The sequence below is a fragment of the Chinchilla lanigera genome, unplaced genomic scaffold, assembly GCF_000276665.1.
Source record: "Chinchilla lanigera isolate Chin_1 unplaced genomic scaffold, ChiLan1.0 scaffold00045, whole genome shotgun sequence".
Lineage (NCBI taxonomy): Eukaryota > Metazoa > Chordata > Mammalia > Rodentia > Chinchillidae > Chinchilla > Chinchilla lanigera.
In genome coordinates, this window is record NW_004955446.1 from 2,315,650 (window position 1) to 2,343,297 (window position 27,648).

Genomic DNA, 27,648 nt, shown 5'->3' on the forward strand with positions numbered 1-27,648 from the left:
TCTGCTCACACAGGGGTGCCGTCTAGGAGCTCCGCAGAAACTGTGTGGTCCCACTTAGCCACCTTTTCTTTTCAAGTTCAACTGCACATTTGAATTAAGATCCCTGCATATGGCAGAGAACCTTCTGCAGCCATTGAAGAACCATGCACGTGGAGAGAGGAAAGGAGAAAGAACCGGAGAGCAGAGGGGAGAGCATCCTTTCTGGCATTAGCAGCCAGTGGACCCAAGGCCTGCAACAGCAAAGGAGGCAGGCAGCCCAGCAGCACTGTGTCTGTGACAAATGGTTCTTCTGTGGCAGCCCCATGCAGGACTTTGGTCATGTTAATCAGCTATTTCTTTGTCCAACCAACTTCTTTGTACTTCCGGCTCACAACTAGGACACATTTCCCAGACTTGCCTACTGCTGGGTGTGGTCACGAGATGGAGTCCACATCGTGCAATGTGGGTAGGTGGGAGACCCTTCTGACGCCTGGCTAAGTTACACTTCCTGCGCAGTCCTCACCCTTTCCCATCTCCCCTGCATAATTCAGGTGTCAACACCCAGGAAACTATGAAAGTGACGTAAAAACAGCAGAATTTCTGTCAGCCTGAGTCTGTACCACTGTCACCCATGAAGATGACATGGACCAGAGCACGGCCCACCAAAAACCCCTGTGGGCAAGGGAGAAATAAAATTCTATTGTGTCGGGCCAGTGAGAACTCGGAATGTATTTGTTAGGACGGCCAGCCTTTCTTTAATAGAACACAATGCATGCTGAGTCACCCTATTAAACCCTGTCAGAAGATTTACCTCACCAACAGCTACAAATCATTCTCCAAGAAGAAAACTAAGGTGCCCATGCATTTTCATCCCAGACATCACGCAGGTCACAGCCACAGGGTTTCAAAGCTGTTGTCTGAGAATCTAGTCAGGCACTGGGGGTCTGGTCAGGAAATTCATACAAGAAATCGGGGGCTTGGTCAGGTATTTTACATGATGGTGTTTCCAAGTAGTGACAATGTGCTACTATGAAATAGGACACACTAGAATTGTAGCACTCTTTTGAGAAATCTTCAGGTTAAGTTACAAAGCGAGGCTCAAACAGTGCATACAAATTTTCAGTGGTGTGTATTTTAATTCATTTTCTTTCTTTTTTTTTTTTTTTTTTGGTACTGGGAATCAAACTCAGAACCTCACGCTTGCCAGGAAGGCACTTGTGCTACTGAGCTATATTCCCAGCCCAGTGGTATGTATTTTAATTATCCGTAGTGGGGCTTTCTTTTCTGGAACAATTAACATGAAACAAATAGCAAAGATTACCTTTATAGAGAGGGAGAGGGAAAAGTAAATCATCTTTTATTTTATACCATTGTGTATTCTTGAAATTTTCCAGTATTCCATGGATATTACTTTTTACAAAAATGTCAACAGCTGTAGCAACACTGTCTCTTGCATTCATCCCTGTATTTTAAAAATTACCACTGCTAAAATGTAAATCAGCAGCACTACAGGGAGAATAATGTCCACAAAGGACTGAGCTTCTGCCCCTGACCCAGGGGGAAATTCTCCTGCAGATACACTGTGAGGTCGTCATATCCACACAGGTCTGTGTTCACACTGGTGTCCCAGGTCACCCAGCCTCTCTATTGCTTTTTGAAAAAGTAACCCTAGCGAGAGCATTTCTGATCAGTGACCAGTGTAAACCAGAACCTTAAGAAGCATGTAAATTCTCTTCCAGATTAATTCCACACTTTTCCCTCTGGATCCAAAGCTACTGGTCTCTACTTGACACAGGGGGAGGGGACTCCTCAAAGGACTACAACCTGGGGTTCAAACTACAAGAAAGACACCAGGCAGAATACAGAGGGTAAAAGGGACACAGATTTGCTGGCACAAAAGCACAGTTCAGTGGGTCTACAGTTAGGGAGAAAAAAAATCTCCTGATTCTGGAAGGAATTCTAGGTCTCCTTTTCAAAATATCCTTTAGAGAAGAACTACTTCTTCAAGTTGTGCAGTTCCCAATAAAGTACAAAAACATTTCTTAAAATTCAGCATCTGGCCATCTCTTTTGCTTGGGTTTCAATTCCAGAGCAGCAGAGAAAAGGCTGACCCGACAGGAACGCACAGCCGGTATAATGCAGGCACTTGCGGAGCTGCTCTGTATTTTGTTTAAATCAACTGAACACAATTCCACCGGAACACTGAAGTGAAGGCCCAGACAGTGTGTGCTTAAATACTCCAAGATAAACATTTGTGCTATGATACCAAGCAACGCCAAAGGTAGGGCAAAGAGGGCGCTGTGAAGGTGCAGCAGGTTCCCGAGCACCTTCTCCACACACAGCCCTGGACCTCCGGCAGCAGAAGACAGAAAGTCATGACTCTGCCAGGCTTAAAGGAGTCTGAAGTTTCCTGGAGGAACAGACGGGTTAAAAAAAAAAATGACAAGTAACCAAACATCCCATCATAATATGTATCTGTTTAAAAGTTGAACACTCTTCTGCGCTCAACTTTGCATTCTCTTCAGCATGAAGTCTTCCAAAGCGGAACACAACATAACGTATTTGTTTTGAGGCTGTGCGTTTGATGTCAGTGTGTAGTCCGGGCACTGAAAAACCAGAAGGAAGTTTCTCACACCAGAGGGCCTGCCCAGCCAGCCCTGGACATAAGGACACAGGTCTAAGCATTTCCCTTCTCAGCTCCTGTGCTATTTTAGCAGCACTGCCCGCATGCCTGGAGAGAAATTTCTGAGGAGATTACTAACCCAAAGACTGCACCTGAAAGCAACATTCTCTACAACAAAATTCACTGGACTGAACACATCCAAAGAATGAGATTCCCGTTTCTGACTTGGCAAATTAGAGACAGTGACAGGAAGCCAGGGAAAAGGCACACTGGGTTTCCACGTCGTGACTGTCTGCCAGATTTAAACCTCACTTGGAAACAGAAGAAAGGGCGAGGGAGATGTGTGTGGTAAAGACTCAGCGACACACTACACATCATCCTTGAGGCGACAGTCAACTATCTGTTCTCGCTAGTGTAGCCTCCGGGCAGAAGGAGGCAGATGCTGCCATCTAGAGATGTCTAGAGTTATCCGCTGTGATACCAGCAAGCCAACAGGATGGGGCAGATGAGGTGGAGCCCAGGACTTCACAGTCAGGCAAACAGCTGCCCCAGGGGCACATTCTCTCAGGAGCCAGATCCCAGGCAAGGAGCACCACAGTTTCCATGAATTTAAGAATGCAAGGTTCTCTGCAAGGGGGGGAGTGAGGAATGAGAAATGAAAAAAATAAAAGGGAAAGGATCAAATAAATAAAAAGAACTTTCTAAAATAAAATAAAGACAAGAGGATGGCTAGCCACAGGGAAAGGTATCACCAGGGACAAAGGGTTAGCACCTCTGGAAACCCCCGGAGCTCTGGAGTTATGAACTACAGAGAAAGAAAATGAAGTCAGAGAGCCAAAGGGAGGAATTAAAATCAGACAGGCAAGAAAATCAAGAAGATATGAAACTCAGCCCAAGACTGGCATCTTGGGGAAAACAAGAGACACGGGTAATGAAAAAGTGCACATTTGCAATCCTGAGTTACCACGATGCCTAAAAAAATAAAGAAAATCTATGTGTTGAGAAAACATGTTAAAAATGGTTAAACATTATGCATGATTTCCATTCTTACTGTTGAAAAAAAATGTCAAAACTTTCTACTGGAATTTATAACCTTATGACAGAAAATTGCTAAGCTTTATTTTTTAAAAATATAAAATGATGCAGAAGCTATCTAATCCTGAATCCCCCAACTGATAACGGGATCTAAGCTCTGAGACAGGAAGCTAAATTAAGTCCTGCCTGATCAAAGACATGATTTTATTTGCTCTGATAATGGATTCCCAGTCTTTCCTGTTTCATGATAAGCATTCAGCTCTGATGGCCATAATTCAGATGCAAGTCTATGACATCTGTCAGCCCCGTGGGACAGGTTATAAACTTCCCACTTTGGTGACAACTCTTGCCAGGAGCAACTTCAGCTGCATCTAGTTAATTTCCTATCAAATGAAAATTTGTTTAAAATGCCAGACAAGTGGGGACCAATCAGTCCTGCCCAAGCCTCTCCCTGCTCTGACAGGGTGAGGAGTCCAAGGGTTGTCAGCGTGATGGATGAGGGAAATTACTCCTGGTGTACCGTCCCTACCCCCGCCTCTAGCCAGCACAGCCTTTGAATCAGCACAGGAGGCAGGGGACTTTCCGATCACTCAGGATGCAGGCCGTGTGGGAAAAGAGCTCATCCATGAAAAGTGGTACAGTCATTAAAAGTGGTGCACTCTCTTCCCCTTTCGAGGGTTTAATGACACTGAGCGCAGAAGCATGCACAGTAGAGACCATCTCTAGAGCCAGTGTGGTAGTTAGTGGCATTTAGAAGTTTACAACCACAAGCCACAAGGAAATCTGCTCTTGTCGTTCTTGTCGTCCAGGAGCCCCTGAGGTTGACGAAGGAAGTCCATCTCCACATGCAGAGGGCAGGCCAGCCTCAGCCTTCCTGTTCTCATCTCTGGAAATAGTCCCTTGGGGGGTCTGCTCCCATTCAGTTTCTCAGGCTGGAGGCAGCAGCAATCAGTGAACCCTGCCCCAGGGAAGAGCGAGGTTCAGGGTCCTGGGTTGCAAAACTCCATGAGAGTCAGTCACGCGAAGACCCAAAGCTGCGCAGTGGGCAGAACAGGAGGGGACATGGAAACCTGACAAGATGAGCGAAAGGTTTCTCTCCTCACTGACAGGCCCCAAAGGTGCTGGCTTTACAGATACAGCTGCTGTTCAACATTTTCATAGGGGGTAATTTTTTTTTCCTCACTGGCTTACAAAGAATGTGATAATGGTACTTCAGAGACAGAAGAAAATGTTAAAACAAGAGAAAGTCTTTTATATCTAACAGAAAATAAATTTAACTACAAGAGTTATGAGGCTCCCCTACCAGCTCTACTGCATGGCAAACATAACTGGAAACTACAGGAATCAGATTATGTGATATAAACATAGAAAGACAATCAAATCAGAGGAACAGAACGGGGTCAAGCGATAAACCTTTCACATACCTAGGAATGTAGCGTATGCTAAAAGCAGTGTTATAAAGTAGGGAGGACAAAAATGTTGGTCAGTAATTATGCTGGGATAACTGGCACGCTATTTAAAGAAAGAATAAAAAGCAGAAATCTTCTTTTATTTAACAAAAATAAATCCTAGAGATTTAAATATTAAGAACTAATCCACAAAGACATCAGAAAAAATAAGATACTACTGTGAGAATGTGTGCTAGCCCCAGCTAGCCAAATACATAACCCAAATGAAAACTCCTTAGTGCGGTGTGCCCCTCAGAAACTGTGATTTACTAAGGAGCACTATTGCTATAATTAGTTGTGGATATACATTACTAATTTATTTCATTGAGCTAACATACCTTAACATTAAAACCAGACCAAGACCGCATAAGATAAGAAGTTAACACCACTTTTAAACACAGATTTTAAAAGTCCCAAACAAATGAATGCAGAAAGGTAAATTAAAAAGTACTTTGTTGTGACAATGTTGTATTTTCTCAAAAATGTAAGATTAATGGCCGTCAATAAATGTGTAAAATGTTTGATTTTTAAAAAATCTAGGTGACAGCGGGGCATGATGGCATATGTCTGTAATCCTGGATCACGAGGAGTTCAAGGGCAGTCTGGGCTACAGGGTGAGTTCAAGGCCAGCTTGAACTACATGGTGAGACCATGCCTCAAAGAAACAACATAAAACAGAAAAACTAGGTGAATTAGAAAAGACATTTTTCATACGATGCAAAGCTAAAAAAAAAAAAAGGAAACTCAAGAATTTATCAAACGGTATGAAATGTTGAATGTATTCTGTTTATGATGAAGAATAAAACAAGGGTGTGTGGCAATATCATCGCTCCTATGCAATTTAGTTCTGGAGTTCTAACTAGTGAAGATGAAAAGAAGGGGAGGGGAGGGGTGAGGAGAACGGAGGGGAAGAGAGGAGAGGGGAGGGGAGGGGAGGGGAGGGAAGGGAAGGGAAGGAAGGAGAGAGGCAGGCAGGCAGGCAATATGATCGAAAAAGTGAAAGAGCAAACTGTCATTTCTGCACATCGTTGCCTAAAAACCCCTTTCAAACCTATGGATGAAAATAAAAAACTACAAGGTTGATCAATTTAAACGTAATATCCAAAAGTCAATTGAATGCCTCCTATACATTAGTAAACAATTGGAACTGCTTACTTTTAAAAAAGCTTATTGGAAGTTTCCAAGAATGAATCTAACAAATGATGTACAGATTCTTTCTGTAAAAAAAAATAGAACCTTATGGGAAACATTAAAAAAGTCCTAAGTTAATAGAGCAATATACCATGTTCTAGAATAGTAAAACTCAGCATCATAAAAATGCCAATTTCCCCAAATTGATCTACAGATTTAATGTAATTTTAATCAAAACCTCAATCAGCTTGCAGAATTTCACGAGCAAATTCATAGGGAAGATAAGCATGCCAAAAAAAGCAAACAAAGAGCTACAACGACATAAGAGAATGTTCTTGACCAGTATTAAGACTTGTAATGAAATTACAGTAATTAAGAAAGTGTGATAGGGGCTCAGGGACAAACAGATGGACCCTGAAGCAGATTCCTGTGCTTAGAGAAATACACAAAGAATACCAGGATCTGGCACTGTGCTCTGATATGAATTATGTTCTGTAATTCTTACATCAATGTTGTCAGGATTAACCATCCCCATTTACTCATGGAGATACCAGGGTTCCATGAGGTTAAATGACAATGGTCCCAAATCACAGAGCCAAGAACTGTCTTACCAAGTTCCCCAACCTCGAAAATGTCAATCTTTTTCAGCATCTCCTGTGTTGTTCAAGAATGGTTAGTAAGTAAAGCAAGGTAACGAGCCTATTTGCTATTAATAACAGTAGCCCCAAAGTGAATTAAAAATCGTAGCAAAACTACTAGGCAGAATATAGTATATGCAAGTACAACTATACAATAACTACTGTCAAGAAGAAATATTCTGATCTATTGAGAACATCACTCCTGAGTTTGAGCATGAGGCTACTTAACTGAGAAAGGACAGCAAGCCCTGGAGAATTAAGCTCACAGTGCTGTGCTGGGCTGATTTAGGCAGGTCACAATGCAAATGAAATAAAACCACATAAGTCAAATGACAAGATGAACACACACTGACATTCTCAATAGAAAAAAAGTACTTAAAATTCTAAAAGAATTATAGAGACCAAAACTCTAGCTTCATGCAGATATGTCCCCCAAATCATTGGAGTCAGATTTAATACCTCATATATGCAAGATGTTGTGAAGATTTAAAATCAATGATAGAAATGCTATTTTTTTTTTAAAGAACTATAACAGAGGGTAAATTAGGAACACCAGGTCCCATAAAGTTTGTTTCCAAAAAACCATAATTCTCTGGCTAGACTCTCAAATATTTAGTTTAGTTATGTGGAATTCCTATTAAAATGTTTTATGTTTTCAGTTCACTTAATAGCTTGATTTTTCTAGTAGTTTGTTTATTCCTAGCTTCCATGAATACAGAGAGAGTCATGCTTTAAATAAAAATGAAATACAAGAAAAATGGCATTTTAAAGAATGGAAATCAAATTAAAATCTAAATTGCAAATTGTCTAACATGTATAAGACTGCTAAATTAGAACTCCAAGAAATGCTGAAAGGGAATATATTTTTAAGGGTCATAAACAAACAATAATATTAATTGCAATAAGAAGGCTTATTTAAATGAAAAGTCCCCAAACTAAGGATTTCAAAGGCAATGGTCCTAATTTATATGCTTAACATGCTAACATTTGTTATTTTCTCTTACATGGCTAACCAATTAGGGTATATTTCTAAAGAACCAATTCTATTTGCTGGCAATTATTTGTTATCTTAGCTATAATTCTGCAGCTTTTCAAGCAACAAATGAATGTCTTACATCTGGAAAAGAAAACACAAAAAGTGATAGTATGATGTTTGAATACATGCAATTACCGGGTATGTTACATTCTAATTAACATAATTAGCTTGGAAACGCTTTTCACAATACCCGTCGACACTTGTGTCACTTTGGTGGTAGTTAATGACATGTGTAACAAAGATCTGCTGTTCTTTCCACTGAATGATAAAGCAACATGAAACTTTTCCAAAAAACAAAAGACAGGCGGCTTGAATAAATATTCAAAGCTCCTTTAAATCAATAAAGCTGTACTCTAGAGAGTTCAGAAGGCAGACCGCATAGCTTCTTCCAGTGGCCTACAAACAGGAGTACAAGAATCACAACTCTACACTCACATGAAGTTTAGAGAAAAAAACCCAGAACTTCCGGTTCCATGTTTTAATCTCTATTTTTTAATCTTCTGTTGTTGTTGGCTTCCCAGGTTGATATTCAAGCTGAAACTCAAGACGATGGGCACCTAGGCTGATGACTAAAACGTACACCCTCCTTAGAGGGTGGGAAGTAGCCACGCCTCAAACACTGCCCCCTCCAAGACTCCTGGTCCTCACCACGATGTGGCCACCAGGTGGTTACCACCTCGCAGAGTCCTTGCCTCCGGGCCCTAGGGACATCCTGCAGCAAGTGTCTTCTCTAGTGGTTTTCTAGTGGAGAATTACAGGTGTGTAAGATATGCTCAACACCACCTCTAAGTACATGGAAATCATTTTTAAACACATCCATCTATTAGGGGTGCATATTCAAAAACATTTTGTTGAAAGGATGAACTTGCAACAATGTCAGAAGCCTAAGAGATATCCTGTGTGTTACACCTGGGCAAATAATAAAATTTCACAAGGGTAATCATAGTTAGAAATGTTGAAAATACTTTTAGAAAAGAAGGTTAATAATTTGAAAATCCAAATACACAGGCATTGTGGTAACCAAAGTATCAATTCAAAAGAAAGCAAGACTTCTGTACAAAGCATATTTTTAATTAAAAAAAATTCATAAAGACCAGGATCCTCACAAGTCCTTTGTATCATCCACTCAGGGAATGAGAAGGCTGGGTCTCTCTTTTTCTGGTTACATTTTATATTTTAATAGCTTTACCCCTTAACATTTACTTCATGAAAATGTCACATTATCCTTTCTCCATGACTTCTGATTTCAAACAAGCTGTTCGCCTTACAAATGATCCTGAAGAAAACGTGGTAGATTTGCAGCCATCTGAAAATAATCATAGAGATACTGATCTTTACAAGGCCAACTTCTACCGTTCTTTAAACCATAAGTTTCAGATATTTAGTATTTTAAAATAAAACCTTAAAATCCCTGGTGTAATGCATTAATACATCAGGGCCTCTTGTCCAAGATAATAAGAGTTAACATTTATTTGCCTTCAAAGTGGATACCCTTACAAGTAAGGCCTCACTTGATTCCAGCAACAACAGGCGACAGGTGCTATTAAGATTCCTGTTCAGAGAAGTCACACTCCTTGGCTAAAGTCACATATTTAGTACATGGTACAATCAAGATTCCAAGCCAAGCCACGAGGCCAGGTGTTAAAGCCCATGTCCTTAAACACTACTCTAAACTGGTGTACAGTAATTAAATTCTAAATCAAGTGCTTTTACAACAGATCACAGTTTAGATAAAGGTCTCTGTCAGCATGGTCTCTCTGAGCAGCAGGAGAAGGCGACCCAAGCTCTATTCCACTCATAAAATTTTCCAGTTGTTGAATTCATTTCCAAAAGCATGGCTCTCAAGTGGCAACTAAAATGTAGAGGTGCTGTGGGCACAACCAAAACGTTTGTGCTATTTTATGTAGTGTCATAGCTAAGCGCTGCCCAGTGGGATATCTGAGATCCACACCTAGATTAGCTATGCTAATCTTTGGACCATCCGCCATCAAGAAATGAGTAGGCAAGGAGAGGAGGACAAGCAAAGGGACCTTTAGAGTCCAACACAAGCACATAATACATGCCTTGGTTCAGATATGCACAATCTTGGGCTGAGAATACAACTCAGTGGCAGAACTCTTGCTCAGCAATGCCCTAGGTTCAGTAGTGGCACTAGAAAAAACTTGGATATTGTAGTGGATTGACAACTGGTGGTCAACCCAGCTGAACTGAGTATGTGTGGTGCTGGGAGTGGGAGGCCCGCCTGAGGATTGTTGCCAGCAGCATAAGAGGCAGAACTGCAGAAGAAGGAGGGAGGCTGTTGGGAGCAGGTAAAAGCTGTTGGGAGCCTGTTGGAAGCTGAAAGATGCTGTAAGAAGCTGCTGGTTCTTGTGGAGGAGCTTGTTATGCTAGTTTTCCTGATGAACTCAACTGTTTTCATCCTCCGAGGAGCTTGGGACTTTGTTGGCATTGAGAATAGCTTAGGTTCGCTTTGGGGAAGCTCTGGTCTTCACTCTGAGCATCCCTTCCTGACTCCAGAAGGGAAGAAGGCACACAGCTCAGACTCCTGGAGAAGCTTGTCGCATTGGCTTTCCTGATGAGAACTGAGGAGCTCAGGACCTCACTGTTGCTGAGGATGGCTGTGGTAACTTTCGGGGCAGTTGTGGTTCTTACTTCGAGTGTTGCTTCTTGGCTCCAGTGCAGATCCCTCAGCCTGCTAGCAAAGATCCTTCATCCCGCTGGCACAGACTTTCTAGTTTTCACCACTGACCTTTGGCCCTTCCCAACACAGATCTGTGAAACAGGCCTGGATGAGATATTGTTATGAGCTCTAGGTCTTCGGCTGGACTCATGCAGGACATTTCCATGGGATCCAGGCCCTTGGCTAGATTCCTTGGTCTTAGTGTGTGGACAGATTTCCTGCACTATCTTGTATATGACTCTTTGGGTGGCTATTAGAAATAATCTTATACAATATGTGTTCTGTGTTATATTGTTCCCCCATGCAAAAACCCCAAACCAGGACAGATAGGTTGAATTCAAGGGAGGGTCATGTACCTGGGTTACAGTGAGGGTAGGGAAAGAGGTGAGGGAAGGGGCACCGTGAGGGCCACAGTGCAGGCAGGTATTGGTCAGGCACACAATGAAATTGTGCAGAGAATTATTTTCTTTCCAGAGTAAGGAAGGGAGAGGAAGAGGAGTCTGATGCCCTTTGGGAATCGATAAGTGGCTCATTATGGCCAAAGTTACTGTGCCAGATGCTATATGCACTTAAAGGTGAGAAACCCTCAGCCTTCCATCGATTGAATCTGTCAAGGAAATGGATGTTTTCCAGAAATAAGGGGGAAGATCCCAGTTTCTTCAAGTTTAATTAATGATTTTAAACTAGAAATGTGTAATATCACTGCTTCACATTATGTATCAGGCTAAAACTTATCACTGCATGTGTTTCAGAAGCAAAAGAAAATGTCTTATACAAACCAACAATGAAAGGAATATACACGTACATAAGCATCCATATAAGAAAAGCAGTGGACATTGATTATCAAAGAAAAGCAAGTTGGTTTCATGCAATGAATAGATTTTCATCATTAATTGTAGAAGAGGCCCTAATTCTTGCAAAAAGAATGATAAATGTATACCCATTATCTTGGGGATATAGATAAAATCCATGACATCAGATATTATTTGGTGAATGCATAATCTTACAGTGGAAGCAATTATATAGTATCTTTGATTCTTGGATGATTTCAGATGTATACCAGACAGAAAAAATAATCTCAAATTTTAATGGTAAATCACGAGGGCTAGAAAGAAACATACAGAGATAAAGAAAAATAGGTAAGAGGAAAACAAGGAACAGAAATCAGGGCTCTGAGGAAACAAACTAGAAGCCCCAGGACTGGGAATAATGATCATTCTTAGTGTGAGGTCAAAATGATCAAAACTGGCACCTAGGTTTGATTCTTTTACATTCTCTTTGTAAAAATGGCCTTCACTACTTAGCACTCATGTCTTAAAATTTTGCAAAAAGGAAGCTGATGCATTATCGATGTAATCAATAAAAGACAGAATTTAGTATATCACAAATAGCTAAGGAAGCCTCACCACCCTGTCCATTCTTTACATAAAAGCCAACTAATACGATATCATGTCAAATGAAAAGATCTCACCATTCAGTATGTCGTCACTAACATCCAGAGATTGCATCTAACAAAAATAAGACTTACTCCCTTTTGAGTAAAATACCTGAAGTTCTGTACCATGAAGATTTAAATAAATAAATAAAAAGAAGTCCCTTGATTAGGATGTGATGGTTCCCACCACCTCACACCAGCATCCTTCTTACTTAGATGGTGGAGCTGCCCTAGAAATCTGAGTAAGTCTGACATGATTCTGCCAGTGATAATCCAGGGCCGTCGGAGTTTACCTGTGGCCCTTTGTCTTCCTCACCACCCTAGAAATATCCCGTAAGAAGCACCATGGTCCCTGATGCTTTAACATTTGTGTACCATCCCCTCTGCCCCATTCCACTATAAAAATATATATAAATAGGTCCACTATATTTTGGAGCTTGCCTAACCCAAATCTAATTAGTTTTTAAAACTCAGTTCAAGTTGCAAAGCTTTTTCAGAAACCTGCAGCCTGTCATTCTGTGTCTATAAATTCTCACAGCTGCAAACAACCCAGCATGTTGTTATCTTCTACCCTGTCTGATTTCTCAGAAATGCTCTCTCCATCAGGTTTATAAGCTCCTCAAAAGCAAGACCATGTGTTACATCTTTGCTATAAAGGGCTTAATAGTAATTGTATAACAGGGACTCTGTTCATAGTCAATTAACTGAAAAATGAGCATGATGGGGAATATACTGACTGAGAATCTAACACCAGATTGGTGCTTCAGGTACCAACAAACAAGGAACATGTATAATTACCAGTACTTCTCACTACACCAGCCAAAAAAGGGTACCTAGAAAAATATTAAAGCAGGTTGTTTTCTGATTGCTATAATAACCAGGAACTTCCTAAGAAGTCTATGAAGTAAAATAATAATTTTTCATTTTTCCAAAGACACAAAAAGTTACATCTCTTTCCTCCCACACCCCACTTTAATTACCTTGGGTTTCTTGGTTTCTTCTGAACAGCAGAGTCCTTTGGAGAATAAGATAGCAAATGAAGGGTGCTGATATATTACCTCGTGAGCTAAAGGACACCAGAAAGGACAAGCTGTGCCACCCAAGGAAGGCTCCTGAGTAGCGCACATCCTCCACCACACCAGGGGGCGCCTCCGTGATGGCAGCTTTCTCGGCCCTGCCACCGCCTCAGTCATCTCCTCACACACAGAACCCAGCAAAATCCTTCACAGGTGTGACTCTCACAGAGGTTAGTTTCTGGGAAACAGCAGACTAGGAGCCTCAGAAAACTAAAATTTAGGACTAAGACTTCCTCAGTGTTCACTAATAAACAGCCGTTTCCTAAGTACTAAGGACACAGCGGGCACTAACCATGGTGCTAAAGATACAGTGAGAGATAAGACCGCGGAGAAGCAAGTGATTTGCCATCCATCAATCATCATTTTATGCATGGCAGGCAGGTTGGTCAGCACCTAGAAAGGGACACCAGTTGAGTAAATAGGTAACAATGAAACCTTAGCTTTAAGACACACACACAAATTTACACACACCCACATGCACACACACAGATCTGTACCACCGTATGCTATTGCTGTTACAAATCTGTTTTGCTCCTCTTTGTGACAGTAAGCAAATGAAAGGAGGCATGCATTTCTATCAAATCCGGTAGAATATGTATAGATACAATTCACCTCACTTTCTCAACTTTCTCTGACTTTTCTCTGACTTTCTCAAATGCTCAGTAATAGGAAGCCCACACCTGACTGGTCTGTCCAGGCACACCCACACAGTGAAGCGCTCCAGCAAGTCCTGCATCCTTTCCAGCAAGGACACCATATACAGTACACAAAGTAGTGAGTACTTTTGAATCTTTGCAAACATGAAAAGATGGGAAGTTTTAAATGAAGGCCTTTGGATTCAGGATATAGAAATATCCTGAATGGAATTTTATTTAAAAATACTTTCCCCCCAAATGTGTAGTTCTTCATTCATTCATAGACTGACTCATAATCCATTCCCCATGTCATTGGCTAATTATCCTCCAGACATCACAGCATGGTTAGTGAAGGATGCATATTTAGAGCATCTCTTCATAGAGACAGCAGTTGGATCATAGTGAGGATTTTATAGTTCACTTTTAAGCTAATCTTTGATTTACAGACTCATGTTAAACCAGCTACTCTGTGGATGGGCCCAGGTGAGCCTATAACAAGATTTATCTTTGTGGATTAGGCCTGACCTATAATAATCTGCTCATGGCTCCCTATTGCTATTTCAGCACTGAGTTATGAAAATTCATCCCTTCACTATAAACAGAACCCTAGCTCAGAGGGTAATAACTATGAGATGTATTACTCCTGGAATACAAGCACTCCTGAGACTCTGATTATAATGTCCACAGCTGAAGGCACTATTTCACAATTGAGATTACTACTTTCCAGATGAAAAAAAACTCTGAGCTGTGGAATAATGCCTTCAGCAACACACACTGTAATCACAGTCAGCAGTTCCAGTATCCCAAGAGCAATACAGGTTACCAACTTGGACTGGTAAGCTGATTTAGGGAATGGAAGAGGGAAGGTATGGAAGCACAAGCAACCCTAATTTCATACTTGCTTTATCTTCTGGCCATAATACTAAGAGTTTAATGTACACAGTAACTACATCAATTGAAAGCCCAGATTTAAGAGTATTTTTACCAAACAAGTTTTTACCAGAAGTTTTCTCCTGAAAGGAAGACAATGTTAACCACTGGCTGGAGCAAGTAAGAAGTACTCTCTCACACACAGAATTACATTTCAAGTGTTCCTAGAGATAATGTAGCAAAATCTATGAAAAACCAGAGCAATGCCTATAGTTTTGGTTGTAATAATCTCACTGCTAGAATTCACCCTAAGAAATAATCAGAGGTGAACAAGGACTTGCTAAAAGTCTACTCATTATCATTATTTGCAATAGGGAAAACTCAGAAATAAAGAGGGAAATACTTTAATAAATTGTGATAAATTCAGCACTGGAATATTATGTGGCCTTTAAATTGAGTCATAATGGCTATGGAAAAATGTTAATTCATAAATGTATTCTACAGCTTTTGTTCAGCAATTTATCCAAGGGTATTTAAATTGTTCCTACATCAATATTTAACAGACACTCTCTCGGAGTTAACTAATTGGAGTTCGGATCAGGTTTTTGTTTTTGAGCTACAAAGCTAATGAAGTATTGATATAATATTAAATGACTGCAAATAAAGTCTACACCCGAAATAAATGCTGACATTATGTGTCGACATTCTGAATGAATTAAAAAGGAAAAATACACTTTTGAATATGTTTAGTGAATTTTCCCTGATTCCTCATAATGCATTTTTGCAAATGGAAAAGATGAATATTCATCAAGGCTCATTGAATATATTACAGTTTAAGTAGTTTGGTTTTAATATTTATAGTGCATCATGAAATATAATTTTTCCATTAAAAGAAATAGATATGATGTCAAATGACAGCTACTGAAGAAACAGAAAATTATACTACTTAACCTAATATTTAAAAGTTGAAAAACAGTATTTGAAGCACCTTGCCTGTTTAAAAAGTAAAATATTCTAGTAAGATATCTTCCAATTGTTTCAGCTGGTAAATGTTAAAGAAAGACAAGGAACAGAGAAACAAATGAATCTACCGCCACGCAAGGGAAGGACAAAAAGGTGAAGGTCCTACCTCCAACCAAACCACCAGAGGGAAAAGCACTTTCCTCCCTTCTGATAATGCCACCCCAGCTACCCAGCACACACCCTCCAAAAGATACTCCTCCTACCAATCCAAGAAACACATATAACTGTGTTTCTCGAGTCACACATGGCACAAAGTAGTACACAAGAATCTACTCACTATTCTAACAACCCTATAAGTTTAGGACAACCATCAATGCCATTTACAGGTGGGGAAACTGAGGCCCACATGGAAGACTCTGGAGTTGACAGAAGGCTGCTCTCACCTCAGTAATTCTGCTTTTTCCCCTTGTTACCATTTTCGAACTAAACAATCACAGCTTAATTCCTGAATACAGTTCCCATAGTTAGTGTAGCCTATAGCGTGAAGAGCAGGTTCTTGGTTAGCCTATATAACATAAACTAAGAAAATACTTATCACAGATTAAAAACAAAATAAATGTATCATAGTTAGTTCTGGGGCACTGAAAATCTACAAAAAGGAAATAAATATATAGGAAATATATTCGTTGCTGCATTCAACAAATCAGTGAACAGCGATTGTCTACCATACACTACTCTAGGCCTTGATTAAATTTATATCAGGGGGTTAAGAGAGAGAGAACTGGCCCTCTTATCCATGGCTTCTGCATCATGAATTGAGCAGCAAACAAATAAAAAATATTTGTGGAAAAAGGAAGCTCATACTACATAGGTACAGACATTTCTCTTGTCATTATTTTCTAAACTATACAGTTATAAAGACTTTCTATAGCACTTGTGCTGTGTTAGATATTATTAGAAATCTAGAGATGGTTTAAGTATACAGGCAGTGTACACAGGCTATACATACTCTGCCATTTTATACAAGGGGCTGCAGCATCTGCAGAATTTGGAATCTAAGGATTTCCTGAAGCTCCTCCCCCACGGACAGTGAAGGATGACTATAAATAAAATAAACAAATGATATGGCACAGTCAAGGGTAACGAAGCCTTGGAGAAAAATGAAGGAAGTGGAAGGTGTAGCAAGCGGTACAGAGAGCCGTTTCACACACATAGGCAAGCAAGAAAGGACACAAATGGGACCGTCACAAGAACAAAACTGACAAGGCACCTCATTCAAATCAAACAAAATTGGGGAAAAAACTGGAAGCTAATTTCCACAGAGCTTTTGCCCTCCATCTATTATTCCAAAGTAGAAAAATGGTGAATATTTCTAGCGATGGCCACATACACCATTTCTAAACTTCAGTTATCAAGGCTTACAACTGTATTTCCTACCAAGAAATAAGTTACCACTGGTCCCGCTTTTGCCTCCTGAAATTTCCATCCTTCTTGCCAGAAAGAAGCATCTGTATAAATCCCCTGCTTCTGACGACTATGACTTCCTTGATAAACTACCCATGTGTGTGGGGAGGGACAGGAAGATGGAGGAAGCAAATGGGAAAATGAGTTTTCCCCTCTTCAGATTAATGTATATGAAGTATACATCTGACACTTCATCAGCACTCCCGGTTGGTGTCCCGGCAGGCAGACACTGGCTGAGCATGTATTCTGCCAGCTACTAGGCTACTTAGGATGAATTGGCAACATGCCATTTATCTGAAATGCCCAGTGTGTCTGGGAGAGGGAACACAACTACATTTAGCATTGCCAAGGAAAACTAGATACTTCAGGCTAGGAATTAATCTCCTCCTTGAAAAGGTAGTTAGCATTACCTTCAAGTTTGCCTATGGCATTTAAATCACTATAGGTCACGCATTTACTAAAATTCATACCTACCAAACCACAGGGCCTTCATTTATATCTTACTAACATATTAATACCTATCAGATGGAAGGTCCATATGTTTCTGAAACATATGTTGCTAGGATTAGCATGGACTCCTGTTCCACTGGAAGCAAAGATATTATTTGGATACGAACCATTTTGATTCCTTATTTTTCTAATTTTGCTACACTTTGGCACAAATATTGATTCAATTTAGTTGCTCAATGAATGAACAATGTATTTTTAAAAATGTAACAATATGAATCCTTTAAAGTAGATGAAGGAGAATTCCTTGAAGATGGGCAAGGATAAGCTCTTCATAATTCTGCTGCCATAATTTTTGAGTGGCAGATGTAGAAGTACATGGGATTTGGCTTATTACCCGGACTTGAAGGTTAATCACAATTGCAAGATGCATACAGAGCAACAAACCCAAAGAGACTTTGAATGCATGGTCTTAAAAGACCACCCATGACAGCATGCAGGTTCACACCACCACTCTTCCCTTGAGATTAAAGGAATCTGTCATTTGCTATGAACAATTATTTGTTCCTACAACATTATTTTTCAAATGCCTGCTACTTGCAAGGCATTGCAATAAGAGCAGTCGGGGGTAGGAAATCAAATCAGGTAAGAATTCTGCCCTCAAGGAGCTTGCAGTCCAGCAGGGAGTTACTAGGCATAAACACAAAGGGCAAAAACAAAGGTACACCATGATAAATGCTAAGGGATCCAGTGAAGGGTGACTTCTGGCTCTAGGGAGATCCCTGGGTTGGGACAGTGGCTGGGAGAACAGCTCAGTCAGTGAGGGATGTTCCACAGAACAGTAAACTTCCACAGGCATCAGCTTGCTTGGAAGACAAAGAAAAGATGAGGAAATGAAACAGTTCTGAAAGGTGTCAGGTTTTGCCACCTTAGTATACTTCTATGAAACGTTAGTTGTAATTGGTAGAAATAATTTAGATGTAATCCAATCCAAACATGGTAGAAATGTCAAGCACTAAACTTTAATGTCCCTTTAGCTGTGCAGTCCTATGAAACATACTAACAGCAAGACAAGGCATTAACATGGACCTGAGTGACACACAAAAACGCGGGTGGAGCAACCCGGACCCATCGCTACAGAAGAAGAAATCAAGAGGGCAGGCTGCACGGAAGCCCTTGTGTGGCAGCTGCTGCTGCCCTGAAAATCTCAGAGGTTGGGGGACAAAATGCCCAAATTCCCTATGGTGAATGTGATCATTATGTTCATCTAAACTATACCAATAAACTTCATTTTAAAAAGATTTTTAAAATATGATAATAACAGACATACTAATAGTGCTAGTATTTGAAACATTAAAATGCTACACAACTATTTCTAGTGCGCTCCACAAGGTATTTCACCATATTCTCCAGCTGATCTTAAGCAAACACGACATATAAAACTTGCAGATAGATCACCTAATAATTTAAAGATTCTTCAATAAGAATGTCATCTGGCAAATTTTCAGAGGGGTCCTTCCATGTTTTCTGTTAGTAGTTCTCCTTATTTTTGTGAGCTGTTCCTGTTATGTTAGGTGAATTTTTGTGTCTGGGTATGTGACTAATAATATGTATGATTTTTGGGCAATAAGATATAGTATCTTAGTCATGGTTTAGAGCTGAGCTGTCCCCCTATATTCTTACGTGCTGGGATCATAAGGGCACTAAGCTCATCAGTGGATCCACTGATCAGTGAGTCTATGCCCTTAGGAGGTGTGGCCTTGTTGGAGGTGGGTCACCAAGGGCTTGACCTAACAGGATGTATTCTCACCCCAGCTCCTCCCTTCTCTTTACTTCTGGGCTCTGTTGGGCAGGACAAGATTCCTCTGCCTTGAAGCTAGCTGAACACAGACTGAAGTCCTGAGCCAAAATAAACCTCTCCTTGTAAGTGATGGGTGTCAGGTATTTTGTTCCAGCGACAGGAATGTGATTAGGACGCAGTACTTTGTGACAGTGTTGTTTTAATCAAAATGGTTTACTCGGCAGTAAATACACAAGATTACAATTTAAATGTGAAGAACAGCATTCAGCAGTGGCTGAAAACCACTTCTGTCCAAAACAAAAATCATGAATTGTGAGGTACTTTCCTTCTAAAAAGTGCATGCTTACAGCAAAAGAAGCTTTTAACAAATTCCTCCAGGAGGAAAAGTCACTTTGGACTCAAGGGGTGAGGTAGAACAAAATGTTATCTATCACCATGTTAATTCTATTTCATGGGGAAAACAATGAAATCTGGTTAAAGGATAGTAGTCAATTTTAAAGTCACAAGCTATCCTAAAGGAAACTTCTCTAGAGATAACTATTCCATATATTCAAAACCTCAATTATTCTGAAAGTACAATCAGGGAATTCCAGAGTTGAAAGGAACTTGATGGACTGTTTAATATGTCTTTTCACCTTATAGTTGCAGATGACATGGCAGAGTCTGAGAAAGTAGGTAACTTGTCTAAATATATATAGCTACTTAATGACAAAAGCAGAACTAGAGCCTGGACCTAAATCAAATCTCTGCACTACCATATGATTTCCAAATAGCTCACATAACATATTACCGATGAATAAAATTATGAGATATCATAACACTCTGATGTATATGTTACTTACATCTCATCTATAAAAATGCTTAAAAATCTATTTCCATATCATACAACCCCATCACCAATGCAAAAGTAATGTATAGACTTCTAAGCCAAGTTAAAGGATAGAGTGGAGAAGGTTAGTCACTTAAAAAAATTCTAGCATGCAGCGTGGTTAAAAATAAAGTTCTTCATGGTATGGGGCAGTGATGTAAAAGTTCTTGCTGCTAACAAATTTACTAATATTTATGTGGTGTACCAGCCGATGAATGTAGAGAGTAGCTTGTGTTGGAAAAGTCACCTTTTTTCTTTCTGGCATTCAGGATCAAACCCCCTGACCTTCAGCATGTTAGACAAGCACTCTACCACTGATTTGCAATGCTAGCCCCATCATTTTTAATCACCATGGAAAAAAATGGTCCTAACAAGAACCACCCAAAAGATGCTAAATACAGGCAATATTTTTCATGAGAAAAATACTTACATGGCCTGAAAGTAACTGCCCAAAAACTGTTTATTGATTGTGGGAGAAAAAGTTATAACTATGGTAGAAAAATGGTGCAATATCTTGAGTGGACTATCGAAATGAACATCATAGTGAGGGACAGGTGGACACCATGAGCCTGAAATCATCACATCTGAAGCATCCATCACCAATGCCTGATTCTGGTCTGGGTTGCAAAACCCTGAATCTCATCATGCAGACAAACACAACATGAGACATATTCCATTAAAAATACTCCATTAAAAAAACTCCTTCAAAAATGTTCACATCAGAAAAGACAAACATTTCACATTAAAGGGGACCAAAGAGCTGGGCAATTAAAGAAAATACATGAGTACAAGCTGAATTCTATATTGGGGACAGAAAGTGCTCTAAAAGCCATGACTGAATCAAAGATGACAATGAAACACATATCAGGGTGGGGAATAGGATTATGTCCGCCACAAATCCATTCAGGTAAACTGCAAAAACAAAAGTCTATGAAATACGTGCAACTTACTCTCAGATAAATCAAAAGTTTACACGCATGTATGTGTGAATGCACATCCATCCATACACATACAAAATACAAATTGTGAGCCAAATTGGTCAAGATATTATTACTTAGCTGAATCAAGAATACAGAATAAACTGGTAATTTTTCTGTAAGACTGAAATGAAGTAAGTTTAAGAAACAAACAAACAAAAAAAGCCTAGAAACATTTTCAATTCTTCAGAGGAAAGGGTGGACACGGAGTTAAAAACCAAAATGTCTCAAATTTGGGGGTTAGAGGTAGAAATTAACACCATGAAAGTAAGAGGTCTCAGATTGCCCAGTCTGTGCTCAGTGCCTCATGGAGGTAAGTTAAACCCGCTTGAACACAATATACCTACATAGTACCCAGTGAAGCGGCAAGCTCCCACCCCCGGAGTCTGCTGTAACCGAAGCACGACGTCACTCACCAGGCTGGCTGTGAGCGAGGGTGCCGACTGGCCCAGGGCCTGGCTGCGCATGCGCACGAGGTTGGACGTTTCGGCTGAGGCTGGCCACACCTGCCCCGCCACTGAGTTTGGAAGGAGGTATCTCCCTGTTGGGGTTGAAGAGAAGACAGTGTAAATGGCAGCTGGACAGCAGTGGTTATGGGTCTCTTCCTAGTCATTCTATTCCATTACTTCTGCCATACTCGGTAATTATGTGGATGAATAGCAAACGTAGAAGATCCCCTTGGAATAAGTCAGGAGATCCACTGGTGGCTTCTGACCTTGGAAACCCTCCTCATCCCCTGTACGTGCAGCTTCCTTCACCAGGGGAGGATGAAGTCAGTGTCCCATCCGCCTTTTCCCCTGGAATATGTTGAGGATATATGTAAACACACAAAGCACGCACAGCATTACAGAAATAATCGTGGGCATTTATGAAGGTACTGGGAGGAGGGGAATACCTAATGTAGTTGTAACAAGTAAAAGTAGTTTAAACACACAACCAATAAAAGCAAAAGAAACCAAACAAACCCTCGTATATGCACAGTAATCTAGGAATCAATCAGAAAAAAAACCACAAAACTCTACACAGCGGAGATTGTGACCAACTTAAGGAAATGGGGGAGTTCTGTCAAGGTGAAACAGGACTGGGCCCCTTTCCCCAGCAGCTCTCCCTGAATCTCAGGTGGCGGCCAACCGTGTCCGAGGCATACATAATAGCACCCATTTGCATAAATCAGGACATCAATGTCAGTCTAGGTTCACTGAGCAATTTCCATCAACCTTGAACCCTAATATATATGCGTATGCTCTTAAAAGTCAAACAGCTGAATCAATTCATACTGTTACTTCCTTAGTACAGGGACTCGACTAGTATCAACATACAAGAAATGAGATTTTTTGACACCAGGAAAGGTAGGATGGCCGTGAATATTCACATAGTAATGAAACTCGGTAAAAAGAGACCACGTCTGGTTTTTATCTGCTTTGCTGCAATACTCCTGGCACAATGATTGAATGAAACGAGGATGAGTAGGCACTTCCCTCCCAGAAGACACAGGAAGAATAAGAAAATAGACATTTGAGGGCCGCGTATACTCGGACTCCAGCTGTACTCCTCTACAGAATCTTGAGGGACAGAAGCAAGTATGGCTGGTGGCGCTGCGGCAGAGGTATAGGTATTACCCTTGCCTCAAGCATGCCTTAAACAGGCACATCCTACTGGTTAATAACCATTGCACCCACTGGTTTACCAACACCAAACATGCTAACTACCAGCACTACCAAAGCATGGGAATGAAGGCATATCACATCCTCTGTCCAGTGAGAGATCTAGTGCTTTATTTAATTCAAGTGCTTCTCAGAAATTTGTATTTTAACTACAGAGAAAAATGGCTTCTTCTCTTGTAAAAATTGATGTTTCTCTCTGTTATTATGCAGTAAAAGGACAGGCTGGAGAAAAACTAGACTTGCTTTTGAGATCTTGGCTGAAGGACACTAAGGGAAAATGTCAACCTCTCTTGGCCTCGATTTTTCCCATCTCTAAAATTGAAATGAGAAACTTTTATGTAGAATTGTTGAAAGGCATTTATGAGTAAAGCACTCAAGATATTAGCTATTTAGCCACAACTAAATAGTAGTAAAAATGAAATGCATCTTTGGTGGGATAGAGATATCTATCTTCTTTTTATTCTTTTTATTCAAAAGTAGAAAATGCACATACAGCTGAGTATGTCTGTAATGGCATGTCTGTAATTTCAGCCCTTGGAAGGCTGGAGCAGGAGGATCACTGTGAGTTCGAGGTCAGCCTGGCCTACATAAATGAGTTCAAGGCCCGCCTGAACTGCACAGTGAGACCCTGTCTCAAAAAGACAAAAAAAGAAAAAAGAAAAGAAAATACACGTATACAGAAAGAAAAAACCACCTATGATCATGCTAGAGAAAATCATTCTAAACATTTTTATAATCTTCTTTCAGATTTTCTTTGTACAACTTACAGTTTCTTGAAACAATGCGATTGCACTGATTTTTGTCACCTGCTCCCGACCAACCCCACTTAACAGATTATGACCTTTTCCATGCAGATAAACACAGCAACTGTCAATTAACTGGAACTTGCACCCTGTCATCCAAGTTTCACATATAATTAATTACCCTCTGTGGTTCTGATCACTGCCTCAGAAACATGCAGGCATACTTGTGTGGAGGGAATGTTACATTTGAAGTCTACAATTTTAATTTTTTGTCCTTGTCTTATTTTGAAATGTGAATTAAAAGCTGGATCAAGAAGGTCTCAAGAAATCTACCCATTTTAGGTAGAACATAAATGAAAAGCAAGAAAACTAGAGCCTGCACGCAGGAAAGCAGCATTAGTGTGGTATGAGTAAATGGATTCTTTGACGAAGAAGTAACTTACTATTTGCAGGACATTACTTGTTAAAAATATAGCAATCTCATCAGTAATCTGAATACACGGATTTTTGGAGGGTCCATCCTGGGTCTTTTCCTAGGTCATATATTTCTCTGTTCATGTTTGGGAAAGAAACATGACCAGCACAGAAGCTGTGAGATGTCAAGTTTATGATGGAGAGAATCCTCTCCGGCCTTACCTCCATTCTGCCCTAGAGGCCCCATTTCAAAGAAAACTAGAGGTAGATAGAAAAACATCTGAGGATTAATGTCATCATGGGAAATTTTAAAGGCAAATATTTTAGTCCACTGAAAACTTCTACAAGTTAGTCTTCTTTTCCTTTAAAGAAAAAAATTATTAGACTGTGTTTCCATAAAACTTCTCAGTGAAGAAACAGATTTATTTATTTCTGTATCCCAAGTTCCTGGCATAGTAAGGAACCTGTCAGCAAGTGCCTCAACCTTAGTAAATATTCAACAAATGTTTGTTGACTAAAATGCAGCTAAACTACACTATTTGAACAATACTTGATCAATTCTATACAGGAAGAATAACAGTGAACAAATGATTTTCCTAAATTTTATCTGTAAGTACAGTATAACAGCTAAAATCCATTGAGGTCTTTGTATATGGGCAGGCACTACAAGCCCATGGGGTAGGTATTACCAACTCCACTTTATAGCATAGCGAGGTCCCATAACTAGCCAAGGGCTCTTAGCTGAGTGAGTAGGCAAAGCTAAAATTCTGATCCAAGCCCAAACTGTATGACAGGAAAATATTTACCACATATTCTTAGGTGAAAAATAAATTATAAACTAAGATAGGATTGTTATGTATTTATAAATAAATATGTATTGTACATAGAGAGAAAAACATCTAAAAAGATGCAAATGGAATGATTCAAACTATAGTCTTAAAATCTGACAAATATCTGAATCCCAGTTCTTACTAGTTGTGTGTAATACTCAAGTTGCTGGGCATTTTAATTTGTAAGCCTCAATCTTCCCAGCCCTCAAACAGAAAGAACAGTACAAGGTGGCAGATAAGATTAGAGATACTGTGCTTAAATCACTCAACCTAGCACATGGCAATCAGTCAACATACGATCACCATCCATATCATAAGACCTGCATTCTTCACCACTACCATTAGCAAAAACAAAATATGGTGGTTAGATTCCTAGACAAGGTCGCATAAGAAATAAGGAATAACATTAAATAATATTAAAATAACTGATATTTCATGGCAGTGAAAAGAGTAATATTAGGAATATTATCTCTGACAGAGAACAATGGGAATGGGAACAAATGAGAATATGATGACTATTCAAAGTTTTTAATTAATTAATCAATTAATTTTTAAATTTTGTGGTGCTAGGGATTGAACCCAGTGCCTTATACATGCTAGGTAAGCACTATACCACTACGCTATATCTCCAGTCCCTATAATATTGTTATTGTAAAAGTTATCTTTCAGAAATAATAAGGTCTGCTAGTTCAACTTAAAAGTTTATTTGAAGAGCTGAGTTTTTGATTTGTAGTTTTAAATGAAATACATTTTAAAATGTACCAAAAAATACATTTATTAAGGTTTAATAAAAGTGGCTACAGGTATATGACTTTGTATTCAACTCTCTATTTGATTCTTATTTTTCTCTATTAATTTCTGCATAATTTTTATATTGCTTTTAATGACTCTAATAAAACATGTACTCCATAGTCTAACATGACAAACAGGCCAGGCACACATTCCTTCCACATCTCAAAATGGCAGTTCCTAAGGTCCTGCCGGTCATGAGGAACACTCCAAGGGTCTTCTGTGGGAAAGCAAGGAACCAGGGTAAAAATCACCTGGAGGACAGGAACATAGAAGAACCACAGAGATCCTCCTTTTCATCAGCAAGAGCTCAAGCAGAATCATCAGTGCAGGCGTTCATCTGCTGGGGTCCTGAGCTACTGAGACCAACACGGGTCAGCCAAGTTGGACTCTGGACAGAATCTAGAACCGGCCCAGGGTGCACAAAGCAGGGACCCACAGTGAGGTCCCTTCCCTCATCCACGCTCTGCCACACTGCTCCACCTCGTTAAATCTGACAGGCCACTGTACAATAAGTACAGCCACTAGTAACAAGACCTGCATGCCTTCTTATCCTCTCTGAAATCACTTTTAACACTATCATGTGCCCCTTATTAATTGTTGCTATCTCGTGTGTAAGTAGATCTTGGTAACAAGACCAAAGGTATACCTTCAATGTCTTGGTTACCTTTCCAGACCCTAACCCAAAACAGTTCTTCATTAGACAGTCAATCGCTCATCTGTTCTCAGCCTACATACTGAACTTAGATCCTCTTCCAATCCAAGAAGACAGGAAGGTGCTTGCCAGTAACTGTGAAAATTAACTGCTCCAGCTATGGGTGACTTTAGAGTCAGACTGCTATCCAATCCTGAGCCTCAGACCTCAATCCATCAACTATGTCATGAACTTCTCCAAGCCTCAGCTTCCTTAGCTGTAAAATGGAGCAAACCAACAGGGTTGTTGTAAAATCTAAAATAGAAACTATATGACAGAATTAGCCCTCCATCAAATAAGCTTTTAAAGACATAGGGAATGCAAAGTGCTACCTATCACAGATTATAAAGTGAGCAAGAAATAAAATTTTGTCACTGGAAAAAAATTAATTAGGAAGCACTCATACGTATGTAAAATGACATGTTGTAATCCTCTGATAGGTTAAGTTTTAAATTCTTACATAGATCTTGCCCCAGGGAAGCTCATGAAAGTTACAAACTGGAAGGGCTATTAAGACAACACATGGGATATTTTATTCCTGCCCAGACCCCCATTAGTGTTAATAGGGAAAAGAGGACAACAGATGGATTTAAGGCAGTCATTAGACGGCACTAACATAGGGCCATAGTTGGTAGTGATTACATCAAACTTTATATAAATTCACTTTCTGATGACTACCAAGAGCCCCTAAAAAGTGTGTTGCTGCTATGTTCATGCATCATTTGCTGCCTACAATTTAAGAAAATTAGCATCTGTCAACAGCATTATTCAGCTGCACAGGGTGGAAATTAATGGATAATACCATTTCCAATTTGTTGTACGAGAGGTGAGCTTGCCTAGCAATCTGGTTGCTCTATTTTAATACCAAATTGAGCTTGTTGTTACAACTGGAACTTCAATCAGTATTGTGCTCTTTGGAAACATGTTTCTAAAATCCCACCATGCTCATTAACATTTATTAAATATTTTCTACTGACATAACTAGAAATTTAGAGGCAATGAATAGAGATCTGTTTTAAAGCTGGAATTCATGCACTAGACTGATAGAGGAAACTGTCAGGTTCCAAGCATAGAAGTATGGGATGTTGGGGTTTTCTACCATGTTATTGTGACTAGTTTGGCCTCAGGGACCCTACAGAGTGAGAATGAGCAGTCCTGCAGATTTGTGTGCTTATAAATTAAAGCAAATACATTATTGAGTCTAGACACAGCCACAAATTATGCATTGACTCTATATATCCTCCCTATGACCTCTCTTGGAATGTGTTTTCCATTGTTTCCATCATGAATTCCAAGAAGAAGGAACTTTGTTAAATATCTGCTTTGCTTTCAGTTGTGAGGTATGTGTGTTCAAAGCACCCCAAAGTTAGAACTATTCCTTGGAAACACAAAAAATCCAAGTCAGTAG

General features: G+C 39.9%; 1 protein-coding gene and 1 long non-coding RNA gene across 3 annotated transcripts in view; both read right to left on the bottom strand.

Annotated features, from left to right (window-relative positions):
- Mast4 (microtubule associated serine/threonine kinase family member 4) overlaps window positions 1-27,648 on the bottom strand; it is a 539,799-nt gene that overhangs the window by 341,287 nt on the left and 170,864 nt on the right. For both annotated transcript variants that reach the window (XM_013518433.1, XM_005392602.2), the window contains exon 3: window positions 21,523-21,647. In XM_013518433.1, the coding sequence (XP_013373887.1) occupies window positions 21,523-21,647 (125 nt within the window). The remainder of the gene's footprint in view (window positions 1-21,522; window positions 21,648-27,648) is intronic.
- Window positions 8,947-21,518, bottom strand: LOC102012812. The gene is made up of 3 exons (XR_001235685.1): window positions 21,454-21,518; window positions 12,986-13,474; window positions 8,947-9,196 (listed from the first exon to the last, which is right to left on the bottom strand). It is a non-coding gene; the product is annotated as an uncharacterized LOC102012812 (long non-coding RNA).